Below are 26,040 nucleotides of genomic sequence, written 5' to 3'. Positions count from 1 at the left end.
CGGGGGGTGAATGTCTTTATTTTTATGTACACATCATTGCTTGGAGTTAATAGGATTTAAAAAACTGATCAATTTGAGCGTCTCAGTGGATCAAAAAGCACACCGGGTTATTTTGGGACATTATCATCACACTCCGTGTTGAAAGTGAGTCAAAAGTGCCAAACAAACATGGCAGTGAGTGAGTTATTTGGCCCTTACCCCCCCCCCCCCATCATTGTGAGCCAGTGACACAAACACTCAGAGAGACAGAGAAGTCAATCACGCCTGTTGGTTTATTTGTGTTTCTGCTTGCTTGGAAAGTGGACAGAATATAGAAGGTGGAGAAAAGGACATGCTCATGGAGGAAGACTCTTCATGCTGCCAGGTCTCACACACACACACACACACACACACACACAATATTTCACATGGATTGACATGTGTCTCTCCGCTCACCTCACCCAAACACTCACGTTAAATGTTTCAATCTGTCAGGGAATTCATCACCATGTAATTCATTCATTGTGTGATTAATGAAGAACATATCAACCTTCTCCTGCCGGCAGCAGTGAGTATAAGAAGTAAACACATTTTGTGCATTTTCATGGCAAAAGGTCTTTTAAAAAAAGATTTTTATTCAGCGTCAATAACAAGATTATATTTAAACACAAATAGCCCGCTAGCTAACAAACAAAGCTTTATTTGCTGGCACTCATAGAAAAATGAATGGAACAAGATCACCCCCCCCTGCCCCCCCCCCCAGTTCCCCCATGCTTAATGACAAGAAAACAACATGGCTGCCATCGGCGTTCATAAAAATGTCATGCGGGTGCAAACTATGACTTGAAGACACAAACAATATCATTCATGTGCTGCCATGACACCCCCCCCCCCCGCCCTCTTCATGTAAACATACGGCTCGCTGATGCTAATGCTAGTCATGTTGCCATGGAAATGCACCACAGGTGAACACGCGGTGACCGTTTTTCAACGTAACACAACACTTAAGCAGACCGGCTTCTAGAAGAGGAACCTTTAGACGGTTTCCTCCTAGCGCAGTTCTAGGAAGACTCTACTTCCTGTGCTACTCTTTCAATCCGGTGGAGGGTAACACATGCTAAGCTATCTGGATGCTAATATAGCTCATTGATAAACTGTTTCTTTTTTAGGGCCAATAGAAAAACAAGCTGCAGGCTGAAAGTGTGGACCCCCTGTGTTCCTGGACCAGGTTTGTCCACTGCATGCTCAATAATGTATAAGAATAAGGACTTTGGTCTACAGGAAGTTCTCCAACAGGTTCTCGGCTCTTCTGAAGCCTCTTTGTGGGGGGATTAGATGTTGGAATAACTAGAAGATGCTGGTAGTCTAGGTTCGGATCTAGCTTGTGTTCATGGCTCAGATTAAGATGTTTTCTACTTGCACGTGTAGATCTAGGAGAGCACACATCTCTGATTCTGATTCTGCTGAGCTTTGGAGACGTTTACGGTGGAGGAGGACGTGTTTACCATGCTCTCACGGGGCTCCTGGCTTCTGGCGTCTGCGTCTCGCGGCTCCGATAGATCCTCCGAAGAACTCTGGTCTGTGGCACCATCACACACATCCTTTGGAACATGAGCAGGGTTAAAGGTCAGTCTGTCATGGGCGTCCGGCGAGGGCCGCATTTACTTTAACAATATGCCAAAGGTATAACATAAGCTATTGAGCTAGTTAGCTAGCCTCCAGTTGTAAACTTAAGAGAGGGTTTCGAATGGAGTGGACAGAGGACAAAGTAAGAAGCCAAAAACTTACCACTTCCACACGGAAGAGGAGGATAACTTTTTTCCACTGTATTATGTCAGACATGCCATTGCTGACTCCATGCAGTAATATAATCTAACATAATCTAACATAATCTGCAACAGGGTGAGTAGAGTGAGCCATGTTGGAACGACGATGTTGCAGGGATGACTACTTCTACTAGCATGCAGAAAAGTCCATAGACTAGCAATAACAGCCTGACGATGCTCATGAAGCCTTTTAATACTCCCAACAGTCAGACTGCTAATAAAAACATATCAAGCTATGACTGCAGCTTCGTGCGGAACATTGAGCCAAGCAAAAAAGACTTATTAATTATTAATTTGCATTTGGGGAAACAAAGTGTGAAAATGAGAGTGAAGCTACCTGTGTGTCATGTAGCGACTCTCTCTCAGCGCTTTCTTCCCTGGAAGCTTGGCTCTTTTCAGGGGCTTCCTGATGCCAACAATGAAAAACACAACACGAACTAAATATAAATAAATAAACTAAACTTAATTACTGACATCATGAGTATAAAATAACCTTTTGACCTCAAATCTGCCAAATTTAAGGGAAAGCTGACTCGTAAATATGCGGAGATCATCTGAAGGTCAGAGTATTCTAGAAGGAAAATCTTTTGGAATGATGATAACTTTCGACACCTCGTTACCGCACGTTACTGGAGCCGCCTAAAAATATATCACCGACTTCATAACTAATATGCAGCGCAGTGACAGTGCTGCCGAGTGACAAGGGAGGGGGGAGATAACCACATAAGCAATGAGGATTGGCTCAGGTTTTAGTAAAGTTGCGTCTTCAGCCAATCAGAGAACTTGGGCGGGCGGGTCTTTAGAGCACATAAGCAATGAGGATTGGCTAAGGTTTAGTAAGATTGCGTTTTCAGCCAATCAGAAGTTGACTGGGCGGGTGTTTAGCTCACATAAGCAATGAGGATTGGCTAAGGTTTAGTAAGATTGCGTTTTCAGCCAATCAGAAGTTGAGTGGGCGGGTGTTTAGATCACATAAGCAATCAGGATTGGCTCAGGTTTAGTAAGATTGCGATTTCAGCCAAGCAGAGAACTCGGGTGGGCGGGTGTTTAGAGCACATAAGCAATGAGGATTGGCTAAGGTTTAGTAAGATTGCGTTTTCAGCCAATCAGAGAAGTTGAGTGGGCGGGTGTTTAGAGCACATAAGCAATGAGGATTGGCTAAGGTTTAGTAAGATAGCGTTTTCAGCCAATCAGAGAACTTGGGTGGGCGGGTGTTTTGAACACGTCCAAACAGCGTTTGCCAAACGGAAGTACAGACACTACTTTAACCTCGTCGATGTCAAAGGTAAAATGTACATTATGTCCCCGAAAAAAAAACTTTGTCCACGTCTTGTGTGAGCAACTGAAACCCACAGAAACACCTGTCGACTGCAATAAATACAAACCTCTGTAATGCTACCCGTCTTTGCTGTGGGTTTGTGTGTATGTGTAGTGGGGAGGGGCAATAGTTACTTTTACTGGTACCTAGTTACTTTTTTGAGAAGTAACTAGTAACTATAATGACTTTTTTAAAGTAACCCGCCCAACACTGCTTATAGAAGACAAAGTTAATGGAGATGAGATTGAAAGGTTATCAGGAATATGAAGACATGGAGCCAAAGAAAACAGATAGAGAAGTAGAGGTCACCTTCTATGTCACTTTTTTTGTTACCTCAGAAGAACCACCCAGGAAAGCATCCCAGAGCCACCACAAAGCACCTCCTCCACCTCCCTTCACTCTCTGCTCCAGCCCTCCCACTTCCTGCCAGGCCTCCTCAGCAGGGAGCGCCTCGCCGCCACCGCCGTGCCCTTGTTGCTGAAACAAGACGAATGTGCTCTGAAGGGTACCACCACGACCATCTACCAGCTGGTTGCTGCACATTCCATTCATGTGCCAACTCTTAGAATTCCCAAGAAGAACACACTAGTAGTAGTTGGCATGTAGACGTGATGTTCAATACAGTCGAGTCAAAGATCGCCCGCTGGTGACACATAGGTTCCCATAGGCTCATGTGAGATCTACTTCATGTACGTCTACAGTAGATCCCCGCTTTTCCCAACGAAAGGTGAACAACCATCGATCTCAAGTTTTTTGAAAGCTCGCCAAGGTGAACATTGCCGTGTCTTTGACGATTTCAGATCACCATTTGCAATAAAAGTGACTGTTGCAATAATTCGGTTCAGCTCCAGAAGTTTTAGTGGGCCACGAATGCTGAATGGTGAATATGCGAGGATCCACTGTATTCCATATGGAATCCTGCACTGTGCATTCCGCTGGTCCCTACCGTCGGACTGTCGGTTGGCCCTGACCGTCTCTGCTCGGGCGTCGCTCTTTCCACCCTCATCAACGCAGCTCCGGAACGTCGCAGCACGTCATCCTCAACGCGAGCGATCGTGATCCGGCCGTGTTCCTCCTGCTGATAGGCCACACAACCAAAACACTCATCAGTTGGAGGTGAGAGAACCAGGACGAGGACGCTTGTCCTGCCAGCTGACCTCAGCTTCCTCGGAGCTGGACTTGAGCGGTCCTGCTTGGGATGTGCTCTGAGGGACTTGTGTGGGAAGCTGCTGGATGAAGAGAGCCGGGACTTTCTGTGACGAGCGTAGAAGAGAAGTTTGATGTGGGCCGCTGATCTGTTGATCCGCCAATTGAGCGACTGAGCGACTGACCTTCTCCAGCTCCAGCAGCAACATTTGTAGCTGATCAATGACGACGAAGACACTCAGTGTCTCCTCTGCCTTCTCCGGAAGATGGAGTTCCAGTTTGGATTTCTGAATGTCGGCGATGCTGCTCCTCATGGTCTGGATCCTCTGCTCCACCATCTGCATATGAGAGAGAAGAGCCATATCTTCTCTAAGAGGTCGTTTGTGTTTGATGAAGAAGACCAGCAGCACATCACCTTCAAACGTTTCTCTTTGGGGCTGGGCAGCGTCTCTGGAGAAGATAAAATAGTCTTGATCTCCGCAACGTTACTCTCCATCTTCCTGACCTCGCTCTCGATCACGTCCACCTCCTTGGAAGCCAGAAGATGTCAGCAACATCGACAGGACATCGAGACCCATAACTCCAAGACTCACGGCAGCGGCATGCTCGAGTCGAGACAAAGGAGCGGCAAAGCTATCTTCAACGGCGGCTACTTGGCAGTCGGCTTGGATGAGATCTTCCTGAAGCGCCGAGACATCCACCACCTGAGACATTTCCTCCAGGACTGAACTGAAACCCTGCAAGGTGGTTCGGATCTGCGCTGAGTCATTCAGGACCGTCTGTGAAAGAAAACGAGACCATATGATGATTACCAATAACATAAAAAACATGATGTGCTTATGGATTTGAGGTTCTGCTGACCTGCAGATCTTGGACGTGATCGCTCAGACACTTGGCCGTGGTGTACGTGCGGGGAGCGGCGAGCCACGACTTAGCCTCCGCCATCCAACTCTTGGCGCTGTCAATCATTTCCTGATGCTCCTGAAGGCGCGTTTGCATCTGATGGCACATTTAGCATTCAGCAAGTTCATTCATTCATTTTCTACCGCTTATCTTATCTATAGTTCTTGCCTGAAGACAGCTGGGATAGGCTCCAGCTGTCTTCAGGCAAGAACTGGTGGCCAGCCAATCCCAGGGCACATATAGACAAACAACCATTCACACTCACATTCATACCTATGGACAATTTGGAGTGGCTAATTAACCTAGCATGTTTCTGGAATGTGGGAGGAAACCGGAGTACCCGGAGAAAAGCCACGCATGAACGGGGAGAACATGCAAACTCCACACAGAGATGGGCGGGATTGAACTCGAGTCTCCTAGCTGTGAGGCCTGTGCGCTAACCACTGGGCCGCCGTGCAATCATGCAGTAACGTAAGCAGCTATACCACATGAATGAACACTTAGCCACCTTGCTGAGGAGGGTTGTCTTGTGCTCCGCCCGTTTGGCCAGCTGAGCGTGGAGCTCCTGCACCTCCATCAGCCTCTCTGTGAGGGACAGCGCCTGCTGTGGATGCTCCAGGTCTCGCATGTCGGCTTCCAGTGCTGCCACACACTTGTGCCATTTGTCCAACTTGTCCCACAGCAGCTGCAGGAACATATCCGGTTAAAACTGGCTTCCAACGTTCAGATGTTCCAAGTGGTTTGTTTGCGTCGTCACCTAGCGTCTGCTATAACTACGTGCTAACATCTGGCCATCAAAGACTCTCATTCAATGGGAAATGTGGCCACTAAGAAGTTGATTCAAAAGTGAAACATCTTCATCAAAAAAATGAAGAGTCCAGCTTTTCCCCAAGGACGGTGGATCCTGGTCAGTACCCACCTTCTGAGCAAGCTTTGCATCCTTCACAGTGGAACTTCTCACTTCCAGCATCTCCTGCACTGACGTCAGGGCAGCATGAGTCTCCAGCAACTTTGCACCAATTGTGTTCACAAGGCCGCTTTGTTCTACAGCCTCTTCTACCTGGATGGCCCAATGAGACACAAAGACCTCAGCAGGTACGGTACATCAATGCACCATGTGGACTTCATGTACCTCCTTGTCATTCTCAATGAATACGGGACCTTCTCAGACATTTGGTATCAACCATCCCATCACCATCCCAGTCCTGAGTTTACCTTAACTTCGACTTGTTGCAGAGTTTTTTGGATCTCCTGCAGTTGGCCATCGATCTCCACGGGGACCACCTGGAAGTACTTTGTCTTGAGGCCTTCCGTGATACGATGGACCATAGCCTTCTGGATGCACAGCTGGCTGTGAATCTCCTGGAACCCCAGAAGAGAAGTTGTGATTTCATTCCCAAATGGAATCTCCAAGAGCGTCGGCACACCTTCAGCTGTGCTTTGTTGCTGCTTGGATCCATCTCCAACAGCAGACTGTCAGCGGCTGTCAACCAGACCCAGACAACCTGCAGCTCCTCCTGCACTTTTTCTTTCTCTTCCAGCTCCAGCGTGATGGACTCCAAACCCTTGAGGCTCCTCTGCTTTACGCTGAGGAAACACAGCCAGGGATTTGACAAAAAGACATTTGCTGAAAGTCCTCCTGTTCAAAGACCTTAGCACCTCACCTGTTGTACCTGGCCTGCATGGCCTGCAGCTGCTGGCAGAGTGGAGTGGGTGGAGCCTGTTCCACGTTGGCGGGGACAGCCAGCAGCCTGGCAATGCGTAATTCAAGGGCAGAGAGGGAGCGGTGCTCACAGTCCAGCCTGTCCTGGTATTGGTCCCAGGACTGCTGCAGATCATGAAGCTCATCGCTAGATGCAGTCAACGGGGCGGGCTCCGGGAGCTCCACCTCCACTTGCTGCAGTAGATCAGATGCTTTCTCCACCTGAGAAAGCAAACCAGGCACTGGGTGAGCAGGTGTGGTTCCTCCATCAGCGTGGTTTGACCTGCTCAGGCTTACACTGCAGGTGATGTCACGCCATTCTGCAATCTGTTGGTTGAGTCTGGAAGTCAGCTGCTGACAGCCGTGCCTCAGTCTCGCAATGCATCTCCATGCGGCCGCCGTTGAGGTTTCCCGGTGTCCACGGCAACTCTGTTCTGGACACCACTCCACCACCTCCTCCAGATGCTTCTGCAGACAATCCAGCTCCTCCTGCAGAGCCTCCACCAGAGAGCCGAGACACCAACGTTGGTAGTCTGCAGCATTGTTTGAACGTCAACCTAGCCTGGCGTCTGATACATACCACAACCTTTGCTAACTGCTCACTGCACTCAGCCGGGGACGTGACCTTATGAGAGACCACCTCAGCAAGGCCCCCCTCCGCCTTCCTCAGACGCAGGCTGATGTTGTCCCTCCATTTGCTGTCATTTCTGTGCGTTTCGGCACAGCTGAGGCACACATTGGAAGCGTGAGAACAAAGACCACATCCTCCGTGTGCTCATGGGAATAAATCATGGGAATAAATCATGGGAATAAATATCCTACCTGGTAAGATTCTCCAAATGTAGGTAGCCCCTGGCCTTAAGTGTGGACATCCGGACCAGGAACTGGCTCAGCACAGCCTCTTGGAGTTGCTCCACCTCCACAGGGGACAGGTAAGGATGCGGAGCGGGTTCATCCTTCAGCTGCTTCATGTAAGTCTGGGCGTGTTCTTCCAGGGAGGCCAAGATCTTCTGGGTCTCCTCCAGCTTTCCATGGCAGAATCCAGTTGAGCGGAGAATGGGTAGCAGAGAGGCTTCAGTGTCCCTCAGGAACTGAAGTGCTTGTTTTACGGTACGTGTGTACTTTCTCAGAGATATCATGGCATCGGAGATATGACCCTAAAATAGACAAAACAGCACAGGATGTTAAGGGTGATGGGACTCTAGAAGGCATGTTGCCACGGTAACCAACTACATGAACACGCCCAAGTCACACAGAACCCAAGAGCGTCCTGAAGAAGCTACAAAAGGTTCTCTATTGTGTAGAAAACAAAACCACTTGCCATTTGTGAGTCACATTCACGTAGAACTTCATTCTTCAAGTCTTCAAGATCTGAGGAGCTTGGTCCTTCTTTGTTTTCTTTGTTCTGCTCTAGAAGATCCAAGGCTCTTATTCTCGACTCAACAGTCGTTTTCAAAGACATTATCTTCTGGTATTCCTCATTCATGGATCTCTGGTGCGGCTCCATCCGTGGGGGGGTTTGGAGTTCTTGATGGGCATCCCACAGGAAGGCCTGAGTGGCTTTCCTCTCAGAGTCCAGATCCACTTCCTTCAGCAGACACCACTCAATGAGGCTGAGGTTGTTCAGGGTTTTCATCTCCAGGTCTTTGAAGCTCTGCTCATTTTCTTGAAGTCTATGCTGCTCTGAGCTCAGCTGTGAAGGGTGAAGGTCAGCCAAGATCATCTGGAGGTTAGATCCAACATTGTCACATAGCTTTCTTATCAGAGGGAACTGGAAAAGGAGCTTCTGACAGATCTTGTACTTCTCCACCACCGCTATGCCATCTTCTCTGGTTTGGTTGACCTGTTCCTCAACAGCCTCTTTAAGGTCTTCCAGACATTGCCTCATGTTGAGGTACCTCTCATGATCCCTGGCCTTCGTTTGCAGACGAGTCATTTTGTTGTGGATTTCAGCAGTGACTGCGTGGAGTTCCATGCTCTTTTCTTCTGGAATCCAGGAGTAGAGGGTGTCAACCTGTGACTTGTGCTCCAAAAGCATTTGCTTGTACGGTTCCAAAACTAGGAGGGATTCTTCTGTGACAGGGAACCTCAGACTTCCCAGGTCCACTCGCATCTGCCTGAGGCTTTCTTCAATTGTGGCGAGCTGTTGCTTGCTTGATTCTAAAGATCTCACATGTTCATCCAGCTCATTTTTGTTGAATGTATGGTATCTGCTAATCGTGTAGATGTCTTCCTGGAGGTCCATAAGCTTGTCAAAAAGCTGGCAATCCTCTTTGGTGCTTAGCTCAGCGGCCATGTCGCTACTCTTGATCAAAAGAGCCTTGCAGGCAGCAGACTGCTTCTCAGCCTCAATCAGCGTCTCTTGGATCTCACGGTGGTCAGTTTCAGCAGGACACGTCAAGTTCCGCCCTACGTTCTTCACTGTCTCTTTCTGCAGATGTGTCCCAACCCAGGTGTCGAGATCTGCAATCTGTTCCCACAACTTTTCCCTGACCTGCAGACCGGATTCTGTGTCCTTCATGGCCTTGACTATCTTCTCAGTGATTGACTGTGAAAGTTCTTCCAGAGATTCCAGCAACGAATGCACCACAGGGATCTCCTCCGCCGGGTCCAGCTGGGGCAGATACCCTCTTATCTCCTTGGCCTGTGATTTTAGTTGACTCTGCTTGACTGTCACCTCAGACTGCAGCTTTTTCAGATCCCTGAGCTGCTGGTGGACCACCTCGGGTTGCAGAGACAACCTCCTTCGTCTGCCTTCAAGATCACTCAAGATCTGCTTAGCCCAGGAGAAGCCGCCGCTCGCCACCGCCATAACCTTCTCCATGATGGGATTACTGCAGCTCTGAATTTGAGAAGACAGCCACTCTTCTGTGAGACAAAGTTGGTCTTTGACGTTCAGCAGACCTTTATCTATCTCTGCTGTTTCTTCTAGCCATAAGCTGGGGAGCAGTGCCTGCAACCTCTCTCTCAAATCCTCATATTTCACCTGAGCAGCTTCAACCTCGGCTTGTGCCATCATCAACCGCTGAGCCTTCTTGTAATCCCACTGGCACACTTGTGGATGTTTGGCCTCCAGGTCTTCACTGATGGATTCTAGGTGTCCCCGCAGGTACGACAGCTCCAGCAAAAGGCTGCTGGCGTTCTGGTAGTGGACGTCCGTGTGATGCAAGGCCTTCTCCACAAGTCTCTCCAGGTCTCTCCATTCCTGATGCAGAGTCTGAAGCTGATTATTTGCACTTGCTTGATGGGAGCGGCTAAGAAGAGGATGCAGCTTGGTGTGGATCCCATCCAACTTCCGAAGGACGCTCCTGGTTTCCTCGATGTCCCTCTTTAAGGACTTCAGCCGATCTGCCTCCTTTTGGCTGCTCTCTGCCGGGGACCTGAAAGGACAACAGCAAGTTGAGAAGGCTTTTCAACGAGGGGTGCGTACTGAAACTTGGTATCGTAATGTCACAAAAATGTTTCAATGTAGCCATGTGGAACTGGTATGGAATATGTAAACAGTACTGCTCAACGCCAAGTTGGAGCAGGAAGTACTCCCTCAACGCCAAGTTGGAGCAGGAAGTACTCCCTCAACGCCAAGTTGGAGCAGGAAGTACTCCCTCAACGCCAAGTTGGAGCAGGAAGTACTCCCTCAACGCCAAGTTGGAGCAGGAAGTACTCCCTCAACGCCAAGTTGGAGCAGGAAGTACTCCCTCAACGCCAAGTTGGAGCAGGAAGTACTCCCTCAACGCCAAGTTGGAGCAGGAAGTACTCCCTCAACGCCAAGTTGGAGCAGGAAGTACTCCCTCAACTCACATTCTTCCAGCATCCAGTTCAGTTGCCAGTCTTTCCAGTGTAGTCCTGGCTTCTTCAGTCTGATGACGGAAGCTCTGCACCAGTTCCAGATGGGCCACTTTGTTCTGGACCACGACGGCTGCATCCTGAGCAACGGCGCTCCACTGGTCCTCCATGAACTTCAAAGTATCTGAGTTCTCCTCATCTGCTTCTCTCCGCCGGCACAGACGTAACGTCTGGTCCTGGGCCATGTCCTGACATTCCTGTATTCCCAAAGCAGAAAGATGCTAAGCTCCGCCCCTGATAACTAACGTAGCCATCATTGGAGTCTTACCTGAGCCACATTCACCTGCTGGGTCATGGCTGTTGGCTGCAGCTCAGAAGGATGGTTCTTACAGCTCAGAAGTTTTGACAATAGCCTGCAATGGTGATCGGCCAGGTCACCGCTGGAGGTCAGGAGATCTGCCACGGAATCCTCACATGCTCCAGCCTTAAAATAAGAAAAGAACAATTGGATTGGATCTGATGAGGTCATCAACCGTGTCCTAGTAAGGGAACGTCCATTTCCATCCGCTCATCTTTCTATGGTTGAAGAACAAGAGTAGAAGCTTCACTTGTACCTCATTCAGAAGTCCTGTGTTGGTGGTCATCTTTATGGCTGAGAAGATGTCCGTCATCAGAGATGTTTCTGGTTCATTAGGATCAAATTTGACAACCGTCTGCTCAGAGGTGCTTGTTGTCGTGTCTACCTTCCCATGTTCCTTTGGTCTTCTACTCGTGATCATATCATCAGCTTCTTCTGTTGTTGCACTGACCGCTTTTTCCGTGTCGGGATGAGGGTGGGAATGAGTGTCAGCTAACTCTGAAACTTCCGTGTCTGTCCTTTTCATTGCTGACCTCATAGGCTGAAGACCACCGGCAGCCTGGACACCCGAGTCCTGCCCAGACTCCTTCTCTTGTCCAGGCTGAAGACCACCGGCAGCCTGGACACCAGAGTCCTGCCCAGACTCCTTCTCTTGTCCAGGCTGAAGACCACCGGCAGCCTCTCCATTGTTTACTGTACCAGCCTGGACACCAGAGTCCTGCCCAGACTCCTTCTCTTGTCCAGGCTGAAGACCACCGGCAGCCTGGACACCCGAGTCCTGCCCAGACTCCTTCTCTTGTGGGACAGGTATTTGGGATTCAGCACCTAGTAGTGACTGATCTGCATTTTCAGTCCACTCGGTCTCTTCCTTCTCGCCTCCTCTTTCCAGAGGGCGAACTGGCTGAAAAGCAGCGGAACTCGGACTAGCCGCTTCACGTTGGGTCTCGATGTCATGCACCTCAGTGCTGGTTTCTTCTTCCTCTGGTGACGTTTCTCTTGGAGGTTTGTCTTTCTCCTGATCATCAGTCGTGTCCTTTGAAGCCTTCTCACCATCACTACTTGAAGATCCTTCAGCCAAGACGTCTTTGGTGCCTCCTCCAGTGCTCGTCAATACTTCTGTCTCTGCTGACACGTCACTGAGGAGCTGAGCAGAGATCCATCCTGGTAACTCCTCAACCGCTGTGTTGTGTAGATCCTGGTCGGAGGTGTCTTTGTTTTCTGGCAGCCTCTCACCCTGAATATCACTTTGGACTATTTCTGGTGTGGGTTCTGTTTCCAGCCTGTGGTCCTGTTCTTCTTGACACGCTGTTATATCCACGTGTAAAAGATGCACTTTGGGTCCTATGTCAATCATCATGGCCGCATCTTGCATACAGTTTGGAGACATGGCAGATGTTTGCTCCACTGTCTCAGTATTTCCTTCCTGGCTGCTTTCCAGAGGTTCCACCTGACCGTCCATCTGGAGGTTCTTTTCCACGGCCTCCTCACATAATATTATTTCTATCAATTCCGTTTCATTTGGCTCAAGTGTCGTCAAAATCACAGAGCTGGATCGACCGGGCTCACTTTGGAGCGTTTGGAGCGTTTGGAGCGTTTGCTGTTCAGCAAGTTGTCCATCGTCTCCTTGAGTCAGGATATTTACTCTGAAGGTGTCTCCACCAGCCCTCGCTGGGATTCTTTCTAACAATACTGATGGTTTTTCCAAGCTTCTGGTGGCATCAGTGTTGCAGACCCGTACCTGGACATGACCTTCCTCCACTTCTTCAGGTCTTTCCAACAGTTCCAGCTCAATGACAGTTTGCATCGGAGTCATGGTTTCTTCAGCTGAGATCGTTTCTGGAGACGTTTCATCCGCATGTGGAAGAACAGGAAGTTTAGTGACATCACTGTCAGCTGTAGTTGCATGCATGGCAGGCGTGGTCTCATCCCGCCTGGTCTTCACTTGGACGTCAGGGGTAGCCACATCTTCTGGCAGGCTCTTGATGGCATCATGCATGCCATGTGTTGATACTTCTTCAGTATCTGGACGTTTGTCCTCTTTTGCAGGTTCTGGACAAGTCTGCAAACTCTTTGTCCTTCTTATGGGTGGCGAGGGCTTTCTGTCCTCCAAAGCATCGGGTTTACTCTCTGGTTCACCTGGGCTTTGTCTTGAACCTTCAGTGTTGGGCTCCGTACCTTCACCGATAACAATAACCGGCTCTATGGACACTGCGGGGACTTCATGATTTTTGGACTTTCTCCTGGTGGGCAGTTTAGGAGTTTCTGATGAAACCTTCCCACTCTTTGCTTTTCTTTTTGGTGGTGTGATCTTTTCCACTACGGCGTCTTCAGATGTTCTTGCTGTTCCCACAGCATCTGCTTGTTGCTGACTATCTTTCGGCTGCAAGTCACTTTCTTCATCCACAGCTGAATCCGACTTTGTGGAAACATCTGGACCTGTTGCTTTTCTTTCAGAGTCCTCAGCAGAATCAGAAGATTTCTCTTCAGTTTCTGCTTCTTCTTTCAGTTTACATTCTTCAGAAACTGTAATGGAACAAGGTCTCTGGCGTTCAGGTTCTTCTTCTGGAGAAGCTGTTGATGTCTGGGAAGTTCTTTTGGGTGGTGAGGTGATTCTTTCATCCACAGCAGCAGTCTCCAGTGTCGTTGTGACTGCAGGTGCTTCTGGAGATGTTTCTCCACTGTCATAGTCGTGACTTTCATCTCTAGTGGACACCGTGACCTCTACGGATGGAAGCTTGGGTGGAAGTTTCATGTCCTTTGACTTTCTTGCAGGTGGAAGGAATTTCCCTTCCTCCGCAACAACTTCAGGGATTCCTGTGACATCTGGAACTGAGGAAGATTGTCTACTGTCCAGTTCCATTGGATGGTTCCGTGAAGGTAACCCGACGTCTTCCAGAGCAGCTTCAATGATTCCTGTGACATCTGGAACTGAGGAAGATTGTCTACTGTCCAGTTCCATTGGATGGTTCCGTGAAGGTAACCCGACGTCTTCCAGAGCAGCTTCAATGATTCCTGTGACATCTGGAACTGAGGAAGATTGTCTACTGTCCAGTTCCATTGGATGGTTCCGTGAAGGTAACCCGACGTCTTCCAGAGCAGCTTCAATGATTCCTGTGACAAGATGAGCAACTGCAGAAGCTTCTCCACTTTCACTTTCAGAGTCTTTTCTCTCTTTTGGGGGATTTGAACCATCACCCGAATCATCACAGGCACCAAGTTCTTTGTCTTCTGGAAGTTGTTCCTCTTTGTGTTCCAGATGGAATTCTTCTTTTGTCAAAATTTGCTCCTCTCTTTTAGGAAGCTCTGGAGAAATCTTTGAACCCTTGGATTTTCGTTTGGGTGGGGTGATCCTTCCTTCTTCTGGAATAACAACTTCAGGGATGCCTGTGATCGATTGTGACGTTCTTCTACTTTCCGGTTCCAGCTGATCGTTCTGTGAAGGGGAACCAACCTCTTTCATAGCAGCTTCAATGATTCCTGTGACCAGTCGAGCAACTACAGAAGATTCCCCACTTTCCCAATCATCACAGGCACCAAGTTGTTCGTCTTGGAGAAGCTCTTCCTCTTTGTGTTCCAGATGGAATTCTTCTTCTGTGAAAAAATGCTCCTCTCTTTTAGGAAGTTCTGGAGAAATCTTGGAACTCTTTGACTTTCTTTTGGGTGGGACGATCCTCGCTTCCTCCGAGATAACAACTTCGGGAATTCCTGTGACATCTTGGGAAGTTTTCCTAGTTTCCAGTTCTGGCTGATCTTTCTTCCAAGGCAAAGCCATGTCTTTCATTGCGGACTCAATGATTCCCGTCACCAGTTGCGTAACTAAAGACGCTTCCCCACTTTCCGAGTCCTTTCCTGCTTCTTGGAGGTTAGAATCATCACAGACGCTAAGTTCTTTGTTGTCCGTCAGCTTTTCTTCTTCTTCTGTCACAGTTGGCTCCTCCTTCAAAGGCGCTTGTGGTGAAATCTTGGACTTTCTTTTAGGTGGTGTAACCTTTGCTTCCACAACAGGTGCAGCAGATACTCCTGTGCATTCTTGGGGAGTTAAAGAAGGTTCCTGGCTGGCTTCTGCAGAACTGGCAGAGAACGGATCCACAGCGGTGGCACCATGAAGCCCTTCGGTTCCATCTTTTTCCTGTGCTACCTCGTTGAGGTCAGGAGACTCTGCAGGCTTTGCCTTTCGTTTTGGTGCTAGAAGCTTACTCTGTTCCAAAACAGCTTCATCTTTCTCCTGGTCCAAGGTCCTTTTGGATTCGTGTTCGCTTTTTGTGGATGGAGGAGCCGGGGACACATCCTGGATCTTGGACTTCCTCTGTGCTGGAATATCTTTGCATTCTTCAGAAACAGTAGATTCCGTTTGCTCACTGGACCTGGATGACACGGACAAGTCATCCTGATCCAGTGTTGACGTGCTGGTTGAGGGAACGTTTTGGTGGAATTCAACTTTAGACTTTTTCTCCGTGGGCTGCTTGTTTCTCCGTGGTGGGGCCACCAAAGAGGTCTTACTCTCTTCAGACTGATTATGAACATCAGTGGACTGACCCTCGCTCGTTGGCTCACTTTTCTCCTTCAGATCCTACAAGGAAAAACATTGATGATGGAGATCGGATATACATTATCCAAGAAGTACCCTATTTTCCGGACTATAAGTCGCACTGTTTTTCATAGGTTGGCTGTTCCTGCCACTTATACTCCAGAGTGACTTATGTATGTTTTTTCTACCTAATGATGCATTTTTGGCCTTGTGCGACTTATACTCCGGTGCGACTTATAGTCCAGAAATTGGGCAAGTGTTTTGGACAGGTACCTTTAACTTGTGGCGGAGAGACATCTGACGTGTCCCTGCTTGTCTGAGAGTTTCTGAACCGTCTTTGGAAAGTTTGTGGAACATATCCTGATTCAGGCAGTCACTCAAAAACTGTTGATGGGAAAGTGCCTCCTGGAGTACATCCTGCATCTTCTCCCCTTCCTCTGCTGTCTCCTACACCGGCAAAGAGACGTCGGCCATGTTTCTCATGAATACATGGCTTACAAAATAGGTAGCTAAATAGGTAGCTAAGCGTTTATGCTAACAGCTGTATCTTAATTACGATCACGTGTACTTCAAGCAAGTGCTCTCATTGACTTTAACCAAACATCCATGAAAAGATCCCAACCTGCATTGTTACTATGGACTCTAACGGCTCGCTGTGGTTCCATTCCTGCAGGGCTTGGAGAGAATCGGTCAAACAGCGAGCAGCGTTTGTGGAGCAGCTTTGCTGATGCTCGCTAAGCCTGGTCTGTAAACTGAAGGAATAGGAAAGAAAACATTCATAGAAGGACACGTCACCATCAAGATGTAGCAATACAGTGGAAGCCGCTTATGTTGACAACCAGTCATGTCGACAAACTCATCAATCCCATCTTTTACATGATTTATCAACCACTTTTGTTGATAGAACATTTAAGAGCCAATAGGATCCTTTCACCAACTTCTTCATGGTTCAGCAGTAAGAAACAACAACATAACTACTGTCCTTTTATGAAGCATCAAACCATGCATACAGTGGCTTCCTGTTCAAAGTAAACTTCAAAATAAAAGAATGGCAGTAGTAACCACAGCCGGGCTGCATGGCGACCCAGTGGTTAGCGCGCAGGCCTCACAGCTAGGAGACCCGAGGTTCAATTCCACCCTCGGCCATCTCTGTGTGGAGTTTGCATGCGTGGGTTTTCTCCGGGTACTCCGGTTTCCTCCCACATTCCAAAAACATGCTAGGTTAATTGGCCACTCCAAATTGTCCACAGGTATGAATGTGAGTGTGAATGGTTGTTTGTCTATATGTGCCCTGGGATTGGCTGGCCACCAGTCCAGGGTGGACCCCGCATCTCGCCCCAAGACAGCCGGGATAGGCTCCAGCACCCCCGCGACCCCCGTGAGGATAAGCGGTAGAAAATGAAGGAATGAATATGGGCGTATGAATTCCGCCTGGATTTTCACCATTTTCTGGTACCCGGAAAGTAACCCCACGGAAAGCGTGACTCGACTGGCGCCGACAGCCTGACTGAGTCAGTAAATGTCCCCGGTACCTGTCATGTTGTTGGCGAAGAGAGTCGACTGTGGTGGTTATTTCTGTTGGCATCTCATGGGCAGAAGCGACATCCTGATGCAGCTCTTCAACCTTCACCCAGAGCTCCTCCAGAGACTTGGCACAATTCTGTTGGGGGAGGACAGACACGGATCATATTGGGATGGACTAATGCATCCGTGTTAGGGGATGAGTGCCGCCTCAGTACGGATTTGGGAGAGGAGTGCAGACACTTTGTGTTGGAACGTTGTGTGCACGGCATCCCTAATCTGTAGCGTTCCCATCTTGCACCGTGAACTCAAACCTGCAGGCTGTGCCAGTGCTGCTGGAGCTCCTCAATGTTGTCCTGCAATTGGTTGTATGCCAGGGCCTGATCCAGAGTCCGCAGATCCCCCTGCAGCGCAGCCGCCCTCTCCGTCAGCTCCTTGGTTCTCTGGGCCGCCTGGCGTTCCAGGTCCTGCAAGCGGGCCTCGCTGGCCGCCAGGCGCTCCCTCACGTCCAGCTCAGACGTGACACAAAGCTCATGCAGGTGGCTGACCTCCAGGGTGAGAGCATCACAACCTCCAGGGGTACAGAGGCTGAGCAGATCATCTCTGGCGGAATCCAGCTCCTCCATCTCTCTCTGCTCCCGATCCACGGTCTGGAGTAAAGCCTGGGGAATACAACATTGGAATAATTGAACAAAGACGAGCGGGTGACGTTGTGGACGTGAACTGAAAACATCTTCTCTGCGGTCTGACCTTCAGCGTGTTGATGGCACTGTGAAGACCTTGTTTATCATCTGGAGGAGCTTCCAGGGCTTTCACTTGCTCTCGCAACCAGTCCTGTGCTGCTTCATGCTGCTCCACAAGCTGTGTGCATCTCCTCTCTGCCATGATGCCTTGCTCCAGGTTCTCCAGGGCCTCCTGACGACACGCAACCCACACACAGGGCAACTCCTCTCAGTCTTATACAAGGTAGACTTTGGTAGAACAACGTGGAACATCACAGGTACCAGGATGTAGCAGGCATGACAAGGTTCTATGTTCTTCATAGGCTAGGAACCCTTTTTCCTTCTAAATCATCTGTGAGGGGGGACTATTTTATTTTCCATGAATTCCATGAGTCCGGCCCCCCTGACATCTAATTCGGCCGTGGACTCCGGACTCCACGTGTAGACCACCGTGCTTGTTCAACTCACAGTCAACTCCTTGCGAAGAAATGGGATGGCCTCCTCCATGCTCCCCCAGGTAGCATCAGCCCATTCGGGGTCCCGGGTGGTCTCAGACAGTTCCACAGCCTGAAGAAGAAGAATGATTAGTATGAACGTGTGAATGTGGAGTAGTACCCACTTTGTCGCTAAAACAGATTCTGCTCTCTTGGGGAGTCTTAGCTTGACTTTGGGACCTGGGTGTGTAGATCATCGAGGAGCGGACCAAGGGCTGCGCTCCTGTCCAGCAGGGTCCGAGCTTGTTCCACCGCCTGCCTGCGCTCCCCCAGACCCGGCCAGGGGAAGACGCGAGGCAGACTGGACATGTGTGTCTGGAGCTCCTGCAGACCAGCCTCAGCTTGTCCTCGCCGGTACCGACAGGACACCAGGAGGTCCACGACGCCCTGTAGTAGTCTGATGGACAGCACACGGAGGTTTTAGGTGATTGGCCAATGCTCCTTCTAAGTGCCTCAGAGGAGCTTCAAATAGAGAAAGGAATGGTTGTGTACCTGCTCCTCTCATCCGCAGCCTGCATGATGGTCCGCCACTGCTCTTCCAGCTTTTTCAGCTGCGTTTGGATCTCCAGCCTGCTGTCCTCCTCCAGATCTTGGTGTTCACACAGACTCTGCACACGCCTTTGCAGCTCCGTCACTCGAGTCTCTCCGCTGGACTTGGAGTTTAAGATGATCTGAGGACAAACGCATAGGACGCTGGGTGTATGGCAGCTATATTTTAGGAGGGATGTCCAATCATATCTTCTGATATTTAACAGTAGGGATGTCCAATCATATCTTCTGATATTTAACAGTAGGGATGTCCAATCATATCTTCTGATATTTAACAGTAGGGATGTCCAATCATATCTTCTGATATTTAACAGTAGGGATGTCCAATCATATCTTCTGATGTTTAACAGTAGGGATGTCCAATCATATCTTCTGATATTTAACAGTAGGGATGTCCAATCATATCTTCCGATATTTAACAGTAGGGATGTCCAATCATATCTTCTGATGTTTAACAGTAGGGATGTCCAATCATATCTTCTGATATTTAACAGTAGGGATGTCCAATCATATCTTCTGATGTTTAACAGTAGGGATGTCCAATCATATCTTCTGATATTTAACAGTAGGGATGTCCAATCATATCTTCTGATATTTAACAGTAGGGATGTCCAATCATATCTTCTGATATTTAACAGTAGAGATGTCCAATCATATCTTCTGATATTTAACAGTAGGGATGTCCAATCATATCTTCTGATATTTAACAGTAGGGATGTCCAATCATATCTTGATATTTAACAGTAGGGATGTCCAATCATATCTTCCGATATTTAACAGTAGGGATGTCCAATCATATCTTCTGATATTTAACAGTAGGGATGTCCAATCATATCTTGATATTTAACAGTAGGGATGTCCAATCATATCTTCTGATATTTAACAGTAGGGATGTCCAATCATATCTTCTGATATTTAACAGTAGGGATGTCCAATCATATCTTCTGATGTTTAACAGTAGGGATGTCCAATCATATCTTCTGATGTTTAACAGTAGGGATGTCCAATCATATCTTCTGATATTTAACAGTAGGGATGTCCAATCATATCTTCTGATATTTAACAGTAGGGATGTCCAATCATATCTTCTGATATTTAACAGTAGGGATGTCCAATCATATCTTCTGATATTTAACAGTAGGGATGTCCAATCATATCTTCTGATATTTAACAGTAGGGATGTCCAATCATATCTTCTGATGTTTAACAGTAGGGATGTCCAATCATATCTTGATATTTAACAGTAGGGATGTCCAATCATATCTTCCGATATTTAACAGTAGGGATGTCCAATCATATCTTCCGATATTTAACAGTAGGGATGTCCAATCATATCTTCCGATATTTAACAGTAGGGATGTCCAATCATATCTTCTGATATTTAACAGTAGGGATGTCCAATCATATCTTCTGATATTTAACAGTAGGGATGTCCAATCATATCTTCTGATATTTAACAGTAGGGATGTCCAATCATATCTTTCGATATTTAACAGTAGGGATGTCCAATCATATCTTCCGATATTTAACAGTAGGGATGTCCAATCATATCTTCCGATATTTAACAGTAGGGATGTCCAATCATATCTTCTGATATTTAACAGTAGGGATGTCCAATCATATCTTGATATTTAACAGTAGGGATGTCCAATCATATCTTGATATTTAACAGTAGGGATGTCCAATCATATCTTGATATTTAACAGTAGAGATGTCCAATCATATCTTCCGATATTGACATTCAAGTTGAAAGCACAATGACTTTGTACAGCAGAGTGAAGTATTTCATGTAAGTGTAGGATGAATATTCCTGCTTGGTAAAACTAATATTTGGGGTAAAAAGAAGAGCTCACCCGTATCGTATTCAGTCTGTCCTCCATCTGGACTTGGCTGCCTTCGGTGCCTGTCCCGGTGGTCTCCAGCTGAGTGTGCAGATCCTCCAACAAGGCGCCAGTGCTGGCCGCCTGGCTGAAGAAGGCTTGCAGCTCCCTGGAGAGTGAATACAGAAGCTCTGCTTTCTTCAGGGAGTCCTCAGCATCGTGGAGCAACGTCCTCCACTGCTCCTCTAAATCTGCGAGCGCTTGTTCAGACTCCCGCCTGGCAGCGTCCTCCACGTCCTCGTGGTCACAGAGACTGCGACTTTGTCTTCTCAGCTCGGCCAGCCGGCAGTCTCCGTTTGGTTTGGAGCTCAGGATGTCCTGGGTGCAAACGACAGATGCCTTCAAATGTCTACTACTACCTTCAAATGTCTACTACTACCTTCAAATGTCTACTACTACCTTCAAATGTCTACTACTACCTTCAAATGTCTACTAATACCTTCAAATGTCTACTACTACCTTCAAATGTCTACTACTACCTTCAAATGTCTACTACTACCTTCAAATGTCTACTACTACCTTCAAATGTCTACTACTACCTTCAAATGTCTACTACTACCTTCAAATGTCTACTACTACCTTCAAATGTCTACTACTACCTTCAAATGTCTACTACTACCTTCAAATGTCTACTACTACCTTCAAATGTCTACTACTACCTTCAAATGTCTACTACTACCTTCAAATGTCTACTACTACCTTGTGGGATGGCGGGCAGGCAAGAAAGATGATGAATGGAAGTGCTTAGCGTTAGCATGCTACTGTCATCCTAGGTATTCCATGGCTGACCTGTGCGGTGCTTCTGCTCCTTTCAGGATCTTTGGAACAGTTTAGGGAATGAAGGTCCTGCCGCTTTTCTTCCAGCCAGGCTTGGACTTCCTCCCTGCTCTCCTGGTGCTGCCTCAGCTGACACTGCAGAGCGTTTTGCTTCTCCGCCGCGTCCACAATCTCTTTGGCACCGTGGAGGGTCTCAGTCCAGCGGTCCTCTAAGTCCTGGACCATCTGCTGAAGATGCAGTTTCAGGTGCTGCTCCAGCTCGTCAGCGTCCAAAGCCTGGCAGCGTCTCTTCATCTCCTGGAGTTTAGCATCCGCCTCAGACTTGCAACCGATAATGGTCTGAGGAGAAAACATACGTGGTCCAAGATGACCATCATGTTCCACACAGCGTAGACACCAACACTCCTGATTGCCTCACCTGTGCGGCGTGTTGTCTATCTTGACCGGTTAGGGAACCTAGCTGATGCTGGAGGTCTGAAAGCCAGTTGCTGGTTTCCAGATGAAGGGTTTTCAAATCTGCCAGCTAAAAAAACAAAAGACAATTCCATGATGACATCCAGGATGGCATCTAGGGAGGTGATAAGGGTCTCATAAGTCACCTCCAACTCTCTCCTCTCCATCTCCTGGTTCAGCTCAGCTTCTGCGTCCTCTTCCAGCTTTCTGGCGGCCTGCACAACGTTCCTCCACTGCTCCTCCGTGTCTCGAACCGTCTGCTGGACTTGACCTTTCTTACCCTCTTCCACCTCCTGACGGTCACAGAGACTCTGGCCCCTCCTCCTCAGGTTGTTCACCTGACAGTCGCCATCAGGTTTGGACTGCAGTACGTCCTGGAAACAACGTTCATCCAAATGTGTTTGGCCTGTCTTATATCCACTCGTATGGAGAAGATTAGGAGGTGGGTCGTCTAAAGGAACTAAGACATCACGGAGAGCACTACAGAGGAACATTCCTTCCAGGAACCCACTCCAAAAGGTCAGACGAAATCCAAATATACTTTTCATAAGAAATAATCAGCATTGATTGTGAAACAAACCTGGGCTGTGCGGCGTCTCTCTTCGAGCGGAGCATGGACGCTGACGGACTGGAGCTGCCTCTCCTGCTCTCTCACCCACGCCCGCGTCTTCTTACACTGACCCTCAAAGTCATCAGCAAAACCTCGCAGTTCGGCGTCTTTGCAGGTCTGCAGGACAGACCTCCATTGCTGCTCCACGTCCTTTACCAGCTGTGCTACCTCAGGTCTCCTGTTCTCGTCCAGCTTCTCACACAGATGTTCCGCGTCCTTCTTCAGGTCCAGAACTTTGGATTGGCCCTCAGGTTGGGCAGCCATGACAGCCTACAAGCGGAGAAGATTAATTTGGCTACAACACAAACCCTGCTACAGGAGACACGGCTTGGTGAAGGCACCTGAGTAACTTGGAGTCTTTCCTGGAGCTCCATGTGGCTCCCGAGCGACAGGAGCTTGTGCCTCAGCTCCCTGATCCAGGTCTGAGTCCTCTCTGTGCGACTTTGCAGTGCAGCCATCTCCCTCTCCATGGCGGCTGCAGTCTGCACCTCCTCAACAGCCGCCATCACCCTCCTCCACCGCTCCTCGGTGCGTCCCATTGTCTCCTGGACCTCCTGACGGAAGCCTTCATCCAAATCCACGTTGCTGCACATCGTCTGGCACCGCCCCTTTAGATGCTGGAGCTTCATCTCCATGTCAGGTTTGATAAGCAGAAGGTCCTGAGAGCACCAAAAACATGCAAGGCCCAAATACTTTATTGTGATGATGTACTAGCATAAGTACTGGCATCATGAATACTAGTTTATCTCCAGGTACTCTCATGGACTCGTTCAACTCACATGAAGCTTTTCATCCGTGCAGCCACCAGGAGCCTTGAGATCCTCCTCCAAGTCGCTGATCCAGGTCTGCAAGCTGTCGCTCTGGACTTTGAAAGCATCCACTTCTCGGTCTAAGCGAGCTTGCGTCTCCGCCTTGTTGAGGGCGTCCTCAGCAGCCCGCAGGACAGCCTGCCACTCCTCCTCCGCATCTCTGAACAAGCGCTGGACTTCCTGTTTCCTGCTGGGCTCCAGCTGCTCCTGCTCACAAAGACTCTGGCTCTGACATCGCAGATGGTTCACCTTGGAGTCTCCATCGGCTTTTGTGCTCAGGACAGCCTGGTGGTGAAAAGGAGAGCATGTGTTCTGCATTAAGTACGGATACTACCCAAGTATATACAGTATATACATTTTTACCTGGGCTTTGTGGCTCATCTCCTTGCACCGCTGGACTCCCTCTGCTATGGTGAGGGGCTGCAGGAGGTCTTTAAACCAGGTTCTGGCGCTCTGAGCTTGGACTTCAAACCGCTCCAGTTCCGCCTCCAACTTGCTGTGGGCCTCCGCCTGTCTTCCTAGCTTGGCCTCCAGCTTCCGGTAGCGCTCCAACACGTTGTCGCCGTCCTTCAGGAGTCTGTCAGCTCTGACGCCCTGCCTGCGCAGTGAAGCTAGGAGCTCAACGAGGGCGTCTGCTCCTTGGCTGCCAAACGCAAGGAGACACAATAACACTTCACGATAATGTTCAACTTCCGAGTGGATTCAAACACGATCATTTACAACGCTTTGCTTTTCTCAGCCCAAAGTTGGAGAACATCAAAGCTGAGATCATAGACACAAAGGCAATGATGTCTTGACATCGCCTCAGAGCACCATGATGCGTCCAATAAGATTGGGCTGATGCTGTGGCTGTCCCGCTCACGACCACTAGGGGTCATGTTGGACCTCTTCAGCTGCTATGACTCATAAAGACTTTTGGGTGCGTGAACAATGATGATGACATGATGGAGTCTCTGTGATCACCTCCTGTCCTGGAGGTCCTTCAGCAGATGTTTGGCCTCAGGTGGCGTTATGTCTTCTTTCTCTTTTCCCTGCAGCCAGTTGTGGAAGCTGTCATGGAGTGTCTGCAGACTGGAGCAGGAAGGAAGGACAATCAGGAAAGATGGTAATGGTAATGGTAATGGTAATGGTAATGGTAATGGTAATGGTAATGGTTTCATCTCATTTGAACATGCATCAGATTCCAATTGAGTGCATCCCATAATCAGTTCCCAGTTCCACATGTCCAAAAGGAGTAGGAAGAAGCAAAGCTTATTAAATCCTACCCCTCCATCTGGTACTTTTACAATCACTAACTGTTACATTTGTTCACTTCCTGCTTTCCATAATATAAATTAAGTGTTTGTATTTTTTACCTTTTTATTTATGATTTTTAAATTATTTTTATTTTATTTATTTATTTTGTCACGTACCAAAGTACGAAGTACTGCTTTCCCAATACCGAAGTACACGGTGATATGACCAAACAATGACATAATGGGTACTAGTTGTACTCCGGTTGAAGGTTTTTTAGTGTGACCATTTCTTCTCTAATGATGTGGTCTGTACTCCCCCCGGAACAAAAAGCAGTGGTATCATCCGCAAATCATAGCAGCTTTAAGTCTTTCATGACTTTGGACCGTATACCTGATCAAGTCTGAGTGAAGAGCCTCCATCTGTCTCTGCCGGTTCAGACAGTGGCTGTTGAACGTGAGCACCTCCTCGCGCTGCTCCTTTAGCCAGTTGCTGAACTCGCTTAGCTGCTGATCATCAAACTGCTGCCGACCTCTGTCCAGGTTCTCTCTCAGCTGGTCCAGACGTCGTTCGGCATCGTTGGACTTCAAGGAGCCCTGAGAGACCAAAGAGGATCTTCTTCTTGTCCATTTCCATCACAGCTTGTAGGAAACTGTGCTGGTCCACTCACTGTCAGTCTTTGCAAAGATGTTTCCACATCGTATCGGCTCTCCGGGTTCTCAAAGCACTCATTGACGGCCAACTGCAGATCCTGGAACCAGTCCTCAAATGACTGTCTCTCATCTGCAGAAGACAATTGGTGCAGCAGCTCATTGGCCAGCAGAATCCTCGTGAACATTGCATAGAAGAAATAGCAAGACGTTTCAGTTGAACTCACCTTCAATGACCTTGAGCAAGCCTACCTCCCGCTCCTCTCTCTTCCGCTGGATCATGTCCTTGGTGCGGGCGATGGCGTCTGTCAGTCGGCCGCAGTCCGCCGAAAGCGTCTCCAGCACCTGGGGACTGGCCACACTGGTGACCAGGGCCATCTCACGCAGCACCGACTCCGCCTGCTCCTCCTGCTCCTCCAGGTTGGCGCACAAATCCTGCAGCACAGAAATGACTCCGTCATTCATTCACTTCAATTCACTGGAAGTCTTTCAATTCATAACATTTTTAAACACAGTAAAGATAATGTCAAGCATTCAGTCCAACTAACGACGTGTCCGCTCATGCAGTATTTACTCCGCTCTGTAGGGGGAAACAGCGGGGGCAACAGCGGGGGCAACAGCGGGGGCAACAGCGGGGGCAACAGCGGGGGCAACAGCAAGGCCTACGCAGCACAATGAATATTGCAACGGCAATACAAAATATGCATTTATAGTACATATGTAGGATCCAGATATAAATCCTCCTTTTTTAACAGGACCATCTGGATCTCACAAAGTCCACCGAGAACAATCCAGCCTT

General features: G+C 48.4%; 3 protein-coding genes across 4 annotated transcripts in view; 1 reads left to right on the top strand and 2 right to left on the bottom strand.

Annotated features, from left to right (window-relative positions):
* Window positions 1–26,040, top strand: part of LOC131140235 (BRF1 general transcription factor IIIB subunit a) — a 273,391-nt gene that overhangs the window by 174,354 nt on the left and 72,997 nt on the right. The gene's annotated exons all lie outside the window — the stretch shown is intronic.
* Window positions 255–16,317, bottom strand: LOC144901683 (uncharacterized). Its single transcript, XM_078796018.1, has 24 exons — window positions 16,166–16,317; window positions 15,817–15,990; window positions 11,695–15,585; window positions 11,272–11,574; window positions 10,986–11,141; window positions 10,673–10,914; window positions 8,196–10,254; window positions 7,697–8,031; window positions 7,455–7,599; window positions 7,172–7,372; window positions 6,837–7,096; window positions 6,600–6,759; window positions 6,388–6,534; window positions 6,092–6,232; window positions 5,681–5,857; window positions 5,131–5,268; window positions 4,863–5,048; window positions 4,685–4,798; window positions 4,455–4,607; window positions 4,281–4,376; window positions 4,070–4,201; window positions 3,457–3,600; window positions 2,143–2,211; window positions 255–1,580 (listed from the first exon to the last, which is right to left on the bottom strand). Exons 1-24 carry the CDS (start codon window positions 16,169–16,171, stop codon window positions 1,410–1,412), a joined length of 9,600 nt encoding a protein of 3,199 aa, XP_078652144.1. The 5' UTR covers window positions 16,172–16,317; the 3' UTR covers window positions 255–1,409.
* The window catches only part of LOC131140714 (uncharacterized), an 11,663-nt gene continuing 2,704 nt past the window's right edge, over window positions 17,082–26,040 (bottom strand). Inside the window, exons 10-26 of the mRNA XM_078796352.1 lie at window positions 25,469–25,676; window positions 25,262–25,374; window positions 24,985–25,187; window positions 24,322–24,429; window positions 23,722–24,001; window positions 23,329–23,643; window positions 22,891–23,208; window positions 22,520–22,819; window positions 22,086–22,313; window positions 21,905–22,009; window positions 21,499–21,825; window positions 20,683–21,027; window positions 18,773–18,951; window positions 18,461–18,677; window positions 18,255–18,353; window positions 17,815–17,979; window positions 17,082–17,726 (exon numbers count right to left, since the gene is read on the bottom strand). Of these exons, the coding sequence (XP_078652478.1) occupies window positions 17,373–17,726; window positions 17,815–17,979; window positions 18,255–18,353; window positions 18,461–18,677; window positions 18,773–18,951; window positions 20,683–21,027; window positions 21,499–21,825; window positions 21,905–22,009; window positions 22,086–22,313; window positions 22,520–22,819; window positions 22,891–23,208; window positions 23,329–23,643; window positions 23,722–24,001; window positions 24,322–24,429; window positions 24,985–25,187; window positions 25,262–25,374; window positions 25,469–25,676 (3,864 nt within the window). The 3' untranslated portion in view covers window positions 17,082–17,372. The remainder of the gene's footprint in view (window positions 17,727–17,814; window positions 17,980–18,254; window positions 18,354–18,460; window positions 18,678–18,772; window positions 18,952–20,682; window positions 21,028–21,498; window positions 21,826–21,904; window positions 22,010–22,085; window positions 22,314–22,519; window positions 22,820–22,890; window positions 23,209–23,328; window positions 23,644–23,721; window positions 24,002–24,321; window positions 24,430–24,984; window positions 25,188–25,261; window positions 25,375–25,468; window positions 25,677–26,040) is intronic.

Source organism: Doryrhamphus excisus, linkage group LG14 (assembly GCF_037039965.1).
Source record: "Doryrhamphus excisus strain RoL-2023G ecotype Guam linkage group LG14, RoL_Dexc_Guam_v1.1, whole genome shotgun sequence".
In the NCBI taxonomy this organism is placed as follows: domain Eukaryota; kingdom Metazoa; phylum Chordata; class Actinopteri; order Syngnathiformes; family Syngnathidae; genus Doryrhamphus; species Doryrhamphus excisus.
The sequence above is the reverse complement of the archived record's forward strand: the minus strand, read 5'-3'. Positions and strand labels throughout refer to the sequence as shown.